General features: G+C 46.2%; 1 protein-coding gene across 1 annotated transcript in view; it reads left to right on the forward strand.

Annotated features, from left to right (window-relative positions):
• The first annotated feature begins 1,254 nt into the window (after positions 1 to 1,254).
• The window catches only part of LOC124018526 (ubiquitin-associated domain-containing protein 2-like), a 32,546-nt gene continuing 25,621 nt past the window's right edge, over positions 1,255 to 8,179 (forward strand). Inside the window, 4 exon segments of the mRNA XM_046333859.1 lie at positions 1,255 to 1,428; positions 1,789 to 1,913; positions 2,431 to 2,550; positions 4,395 to 4,501. Coding sequence (XP_046189815.1) covers positions 1,398 to 1,428; positions 1,789 to 1,913; positions 2,431 to 2,550; positions 4,395 to 4,501 — 383 coding nt within the window. The 5' untranslated portion in view covers positions 1,255 to 1,397.

An 8,179-nucleotide genomic window follows, 5' to 3' on the forward strand; every position in this document is an offset into this window, starting at 1 on the left:
CAGAGAAGAAGACAACACGATAAGACATCTGGTGCTTTTACAACGGACCAGAGAAGAAGACAACACGATAAGACATCTGGTGCTTTTACAAAGGACCAGAGAAGAAGACAACACGATAAGACATCTGGTGCTTTTACAAAGGGCCAGAGAAGAAGACAACACGATAAGACATCTGGTGCTTTTACAAAGGGCCAGAGAAGAAGACAACACGATAAGACATCTGGTGCTTTTACAAAGGGCCAGAGAAGAAGACAACACGATAAGACATCTGGTGCTTTTACAACGGGCCAGAGAAGAAGACATCTGGTGCTTTTACAACGGACCAGAGAAGAAGATGAACAGAATCCAGATGAAACAGGGAGATCAAACACACTGGGGCCAGAGGACACTGAACACAAAGCCTCTGTCGATGCTGCCTCTCTATCTCCTGAGGGGCTCAGACGTTAGGAGGGGAAGACATAAATGCTGACACAGAAACCTCCCGCTCCGTGTCTGAGGAGGGTCTTAAAGCTGTCAGAGGGTGCTTAGGAGAGCGCTAGTCTGGATGAAGAAACCACGCACAATGCATTATCACTTCAGGGCTTCTGGAGGGAACCAGCCAATGATAGTGTGTGTGTGTGTGTGTGTGTGTGTGTGTGTGTGTGTGTGTGTGTGTGTGTGTGTGTGTGTGTGTGTGTGTGTGTGTGTGTGTGTGTGTGTGTGTAGAAGTTCTCTTGTCTGATGAGGTTTATCTCAGGATGAATGAGTAATGTGTCTACGGTGCATGTTTTTCTTCTTCACAGGAACAACTGTCACGGAGATGGCAGAGGTTTGATCTTTATGCGGAGAGTGGAGAAGAAAACGCTAGCTTCTGTTCAGTACCCTCTGACATGTCTCTGGGAGGGTGAGAACAGGCAGCTGATCACAGAACACGTCAGGTGTCAGGAGGGGTTTTGTTGACGATGTTCATTTAATAGAGGCCACTCAAAACCTCTCTTTGATCACTTTCTGCTGACGAGGACAGTATCCAGCAAATGGATTAAATGAAACGAGGGCCAGTGAAGAAATACAATTACTTAAGTTATGCAAATTGAGTGTATGTTTTGTTATTTTGGCAATGACCTGTTTTACCAGCTATAATATAAGCGAGAACCTTTACTGACCATTGATAGTGACATAGCGACCTCATGTGGAAATTTTTATTCGGTGCATCTCGAGATTTGCGTGTCAAAAACAACAATCTCGAACAATTTTGGACGAACTCGACCACCGTACGCGATACCCTTTCCCCTCTATCTCACTATGATGGGTTTTTTTCTTTCTAACTTTTAGCTACTATAGCTAAGTTTGTACCTTCATTTTGCAGTGCCTTTTACACAGACAGTCATTATATATATTTTTTTTTAACGTTTTCCATCATGTTCACGACTACCGGTTCCCGAGGGCTCGGTAAGTACCAGACTAGTTGATTCGTGTACGAGTGTTTTCGCTCGGTCCTGTCATTCATTCTAGACGAATCTAAGTATTTGAACGGGTCACATCGTCGTTTCTACGCGTACAATCGACGATTCGAGCCTTTCCCATTGTTGTCATAATGTCTAGTATTGCGTGATATCGCTCGATGTTTCATTTCATAAACGACGCTGAATGCTGGCTCAGTACTGTAGTGACAGAACGGTGCATGTGGTTTCCCCATGTGGTTAATAACGTTACCAGGAACAAGTACTCTGCTGTAAATTCTGATAAGAGTATCAAATTGATTGTGCCCTACAGGTAGGTGATTGATTGATTGGTTGCCTCCCCCCACAGATAAGGCCCCCCTGTCTAAAGGTCTCCTCCTGGTCCTCAGTGGTCTGACTGTCGTGCTAACCCTCCTGCCACAGTACAATCACCTGTTCACCTACAGCCTGCAGGCCATCACGCTGCAGCACCAGGTAGCGGAAAAGAGAGAGAGAGAGAGTGTCGTAAACCTCTCCTATCTCCTCCTGTGGATCATATTGCCAAAGACAGTACAGTATGAAGATAAGCAGGAACTGCTTCTCCAATAGAAATCCCCGATCACGCTTGTAGCCGACCTTTGGCTAGCTAAACTCATGCCCAGGAACACGTCATCTGCTTTTAATGGTATTCGTGCCGAACTGCGCATGTGCAGGCTGTCAAATCGAAGACACTCCTTCGATATAAAGTTGTTTTTGATTAAAATGATTACATGTCAGATTGCCACTTTCACGAGGTTGTAGTAATGACAGTTTCAGCTGCTTAAGACATTGGCTCAAATCTCAGTTTTGCATTTAGATTTCTTGACAATTAACAACTAAGGACACATTTTACAATCTGGTCGGCCAAGTCTGTTTCTCAAGCATTCCCGGAAGTCTTGTGATGTTGCACCTCTGGGTTTAGAAACTCTGTGGTGTGTGTACTGTGTAACAACCCTCCCTCCTCTTCTGTAAGGTATGGCGGTTAGTGTGTGGCAGACTGATCTGTCTGGACCTAAAGGACACCTTCTGCAACAGTCTGCTCATCTACAACTTCCGCATCTTGGAGAGACGGTTCGGCAGCAGAAAATTTGCTGTAAGTTCATTTCAGCTTGTAAACCTATGTTAGACTCACTGGGTGCGTTCCAGCTGGTCTTTATTGCAGTCGTGCTGCCCAGATTATCAGTTGTTTAATCAAATCATCATGATGATGATATGATTTTATGTTATGTCATTGTTTCATACTGTAACATCTTGGTTCTTCCTGTAGTCCTAACTGTAACATCCTGGTTCTTCCTGTAGTACTAACTGTAACATCCTGGTTCTTCCTGTAGTACTAACTGTAACATCCTGGCTCTTCCTGTAGGCCTAACTGTAACATCTTGGTTCTTCCTGTAGTCCTAACTGTAACATCCTGGTTCTTCCTGTAGTACTAACTGTAACATCCTGGTTCTTCCTGTAGTACTAACTGTAACATCCTGGCTCTTCCTGTAGGCCTAACTGTAACATCTTGGTTCTTCCTGTAGTCCTAACTGTAACATCCTGGTTCTTCCTGTAGTCCTAACTGTAACATCTTGGTTCTTCCTGTAGTCCTAACTGTAAATCCACCTTCCTGAGTGGCCTAACTGTCAACATCCCAACTCTTCCATTGTAGTCCTAACTGATAAATCCTGGTTCTTCCTGTAGTCCTAACTGTAACATCTTGGTTCTTCCTGTAGTCCTAACTGTAATTATTCATCCACTAACATTGAGTGGCTGCTGCCAACACACTGTCATTGACACTGACCCAACTCCAGCCATTTTAATAATGGGAATTGATGGGAAATGATGTAAATATATCACTAGCCACTTTAAACAATGCTACCTTATATAATGTTACTTACCCTACATTATTCATCTCATATGCATATGTATATACTGTACTCTACAACATCGACTGCATCCTTATGTAACACATGTATCACTAGCCACTTTAACTATGCCACTTTGTTTACTTTGTCTACACACTCATCTCATATGTATATACTGTACATCCGATCTTCCATCTACTGTATGCTGCTCTGTACCATCACTCATTCATATATCCTTATGTACATGTTCCTATCCCCTTACACTGTGTATAAGACAGTAGTTTTGGAATTGTTAGTTAGATTACTTGTTGGTTATCACTGCATTGTCGGAACTAGAAGCACAAGCATTTCGCTACACTCGCATTAACATCTGCTAACCATGTGTATGTGACAAATAAAATTTGATTTGATTTGTAACATCCTGGCTCTTCCTGTAGTCCTAACTGTAACATCCTGGTTCTTCCTGTAGGCCTAACTGTAACTTCCTGTAGTCCTAACTGTAACATCCTGGTTCTTCCTGTAGGCCTAACTGTAACATCCTGGTAGTCCTAACTGTAACATCCTGGTTCTTCCTGTAGTCCTAACTGTAACATCCTGGTTCTTCCTGTAGGCCTAACTGTAACATCCTGGTTCTTCCTGTAGTCCTAACTGTAACATCCTGGTTCTTCCTGTAGGCCCAACTGTAACATCCTGGTTCTTCCTGTAGGCCCAACTGTAACATCCTGGCTCTTCCTGTAGGCCTAACTGTAACATCCTGGCTCTTCCTGTAGGCCTAACTGTAACATCCTGGCTCTTCCTGTAGGCCTAACTGTAACATCCTGGCTCTTCCTGTAGGCCTAACTGTAACATCCTGGCTCTTCCTGTAGGCCTAACTGTAACATCCTGGCTCTTCCTGTAGGCCTAACTGTAACATCCTGGCTCTTCCTGTAGGCCTAACTGTAACATCCTGGATCTTCCTGTAGGCCTAACTGTAACATCCTGGCACTTCCTGTAGGCCTAACTGTAACATCCTGGCTCTTCCTGTAGGCCTAACTGTAACATCCTGGCTCTTCCTGTAGGCCTAACTGTAACATCCTGGTTCTTCCTGTAGTCCTTCCTGTTTGGGACGTGGGTGCTCACTGCACTGGTGGACTTCCTGCTGTCCGAAGCGTTTCTCTACCTGTTTGACTACCAGGTGTCTGAGCTGCCTGCCGGACTGTGAGTACCTCTACCTTTACACCTGTCCTTCACAGTGGGACCTCTAACTGGGCTGCCTGCCGGACTGTGAGTACCTCTACCTTTACACCTGGGCTTCACAGTGGGACCTCTAACTGGGCTGCCTGCCGGACTGTGAGTACCTCTACCTTTACACCTGTCCTTCACAGCGGGACCTCTAACTGGGCTGTCTGCCGGACTGTGAGTACCTCTACCTTTACACCTGTCCTTCACAGCGGGACCTCTAACTGGGCTGCCTGCCGGACTGTGAGTACCTCTACCTTTACACCTGTCCTTCACAGTGGGACCTCTAACTGGGCTGCCTGCTGGACTGTGAGTACCTCTACCTTTACACCTGTCCTTCACAGTGGGACCTCTAACTGGGCTGCCTGCCGGACTGTGAGTACCTCTACCTTTACACCTGTCCTTCACAGTGGGACCTCTAACTGGGCTGCACACATGTCCTTGACACCTGAGCTCAATCCCTAAATCAATCCCTTGCTCCTATGGACTCCTTTCCTTGAAGTGTGCACTTGTTCACTGAAGGTGTACCGTTGTATTAACACCACTAGAGAGCAGTGAGGTCAACGAGGGGCTCGATGTGCTGCAGCTACTTCCAAACCAGCTGTAGGCCTATACGTTCTAGATGAAAACATCACACTGCACATGTTGAAAAACTAGGAAGTACCGGCACTCCTTGACCTTTTACCTCATAGAGAGAAGTGTTGTGTTGCTCTTTTAGGGAAGTGTGTTGTCTGTGTTTTTAGTTTCATACCTGGCTAACTTAGGGACAGGCCAGACCTTGGTGAAATAAAACAGTGAAATAGAATGGGTTTTAATTCCACTTCAAACAGCAGTTAAAAAGTAAGTATTGGGAAGTGAAACCATTTTAATTCTGAAAAGCATAAATATCTGTACAAAGATCGATGTGACAGAAATGTTCGAGGTGAATCAGTAAAGGTAGGATTGTATCTCTACATACAGCATCCTGTTCTGTAGGAGGCCCTTTTAGTTCTGGAACCTTGTAAAGGCTCTGTTTAGTTCTGGAACCTTGTAAAGGTAGGATTGTATCTCTACATACAGCATCCTGTTCTGTAGGAGGCCCTTTTAGTTCTGGAACCTTGTAAAGGCTCTGTTTAGTTCTGTTTAGTACAGCATCTGTTCTGAACCTTTTAGTTCTGGTAAAAGAACCTTGTAAAGGATTGTATCTCTGCATACAGCATCCTGTGCTTTAGGAGGCCCTTTTAGTTCTGGAACCTTGTAAAGGCTCTGTTTAGTTCTGGAACCTTGTAAAGGCTCTGTTTAGTTCTGGAACCTTGTAAAGGCTCTGTTTAGTTCTGGAACCTTGTAAAGGCGCTGCTGTTTTCTTGTGTTTATGGGACCTCGATTTCCATCTTTTTCACATTCGTTTTGAAATAGCAGAGTGAGCAAGGAAGTCAAATGAAAACAAGCATTTCTTATTGGACAAGTTCAGGTCGTCCCTTTCTGTTTCAGTTCCTTTTTCTTCCGTTTGGTGTGAATACAACCCAGGACAAATACGTGTGTCTCTATGGCCTAGTAGTGGTCTAGACTGGTGGTTCTGTGTCTCTATGGCCTAGTAGTGGTCTAGACTAGTGGTTCTGTGTCTCTATGGCCTAGTAGTGGTCTAGACTGGTGGTTCTGTGTCTCTATGGCCTAGTAGTGGTCTAGACTAGTGGTTCTGTGTCTCTATGGCCTAGTAGTGGTCTAGACTGGTGGTTCTGTGTCTCTATGGCCTAGTAGTGGTCTAGACTGGTGGTTCTGTGTCTCTATGGCCTAGTAGTGGTCTAGACTGGTGGTTCTGTGTCTCTATGGCCTAGTAGTGGTCTAGACTAGTGGTTCTGTGTCTCTATGGCCTAGTAGTGGTCTAGACTGGTGGTTCTGTGTCTCTATGGCCTAGTAGTGGTCTAGACTGGTGGTTCTGTGTCTCTATGGCCTAGTAGTGGTCTAGACTGGTGGTTCTGTGTCTCTATGGCCTAGTAGTGGTCTAGACTGGTGGTTCTGTGTCTCTATGGCCTAGTAGTGGTCTAGACTGGTGGTTCTGTGTCTCTATGGCCTAGTAGTGGTCTAGACTAGTGGTTCTGTGTCTCTATGGCCTAGTAGTGGTCTAGACTAGTGGTTCTGTGTCTCTATGGCCTAGTAGTGGTCTAGACTGGTGGTTCTGTGTCTCTATGGCCTAGTAGTGGTCTAGACTGGTGGTTCTGTGTCTCTATGGCCTAGTAGTGGTCTAGACTGGTGGTTCTGTGTCTCTATGGCCTAGTAGTGGTCTAGACTGGTGGTTCTGTGTCTCTATGGCCTAGTAGTGGTCTAGACTGGTGGTTCTGTGTCTATGGCCTAGTAGTGGTCTAGACTGGTGGTTCTGTGTCTATGGCCTAGTAGTGGTCTAGACTAGTGGTTCTGTGTCTCTATGGCCTAGTACTGGTCTAGACTAGTGGTTCTGTGTCTCTATGGCCTAGTAGTGGTCTAGACTAGTGGTTCTGTGTCTCTATGGCCTAGTAGTGGTCTAGACTAGTGGTTCTGTGTCTCTATGGCCTAGTAGTGGTCTAGACTGGTGGTTCTGTGTCTCTATGGCCTAGTAGTGGTCTAGACTGGTGGTTCTGTGTCTCTATGGCCTAGTAGTGGTCTAGACTGGTGGTTCTGTGTCTCTATGGCCTAGTAGTGGTCTAGACTGGTGGTTCTGTGTCTCTATGGCCTAGTAGTGGTCTAGACTGGTGGTTCTGTGTCTCTATGGCCTAGTAGTGGTCTAGACTAGTGGTTCTGTGTCTCTATGGCCTAGTAGTGGTCTAGACTGGTGGTTCTGTGTCTCTATGGCCTAGTAGTGGTCTAGACTGGTGGTTCTGTGTCTCTATGGCCTAGTAGTGGTCTAGACTAGTGGTTCTGTGTCTCTATGGCCTAGTAGTGGTCTAGACCTAGTGGTTCTGTGTCTCTATGGCCTAGTAGTGGTCATCTCATGGAGACCAGGACAGGCTCTGGGGCTACTCAGCCAGATGTGGCTCCTGTATCAGGGGTAGTTGGCTGGATGTGACTCCTGTATCATGGGGTAGTTGGTTGGATGTGACTCCTGCCTCAGGGGTAGTTGGTTGGATGTGACTCCTGTCTCAGGGGTAGTTGGTTGGATGTGACTCCTGTATCAGGGGTAGTTGGTTGGACGTGACTCCTGTCTCAGGGGTAGTTGGTTGGACGTGACTCCTGTCTCAGGGGTAGTTGGTTGGACGTGACTCCTGCCTCAGGGGTAGTTGGTTGGACGTGACTCCTGCCTCAGGGGTAGTTGGTTGGATGTGACTCCTGCCTCAGGGGTAGTTGGTTGGACGTGACTCCTGTATCAGGGGTAGTTGGTTGGACGTGACTCCTGTATCAGGGGTAGTTGGTTGGACGTGACTCCTGTATCAGGGGTAGTTGGTTGGACGTGACTCCTGTATCAGGGGTAGTTGGTTGGATGTGACTCCTGCCTCAGGGGTAGTTGGTTGGACGTGACTCCTGTATCAGGGGTAGTTGGTTGGACGTGACTCCTGTATCAGGGGTAGTTGGTTGGACGTGACTCCTGCCTCAGGGGTAGTTGGTTGGACGTGACTCCTGTATCAGGGGTAGTTGGTTGGACGTGACTCCTGTATCAGGGGTAGTTGGTTGGATGTGACTCCTGTATCAGGGGTAGTTGGTTGGACG

Source organism: Oncorhynchus gorbuscha, unplaced genomic scaffold (assembly GCF_021184085.1).
Source record: "Oncorhynchus gorbuscha isolate QuinsamMale2020 ecotype Even-year unplaced genomic scaffold, OgorEven_v1.0 Un_scaffold_541, whole genome shotgun sequence".
Classification (NCBI taxonomy): Eukaryota; Metazoa; Chordata; class Actinopteri; order Salmoniformes; family Salmonidae; genus Oncorhynchus; species Oncorhynchus gorbuscha.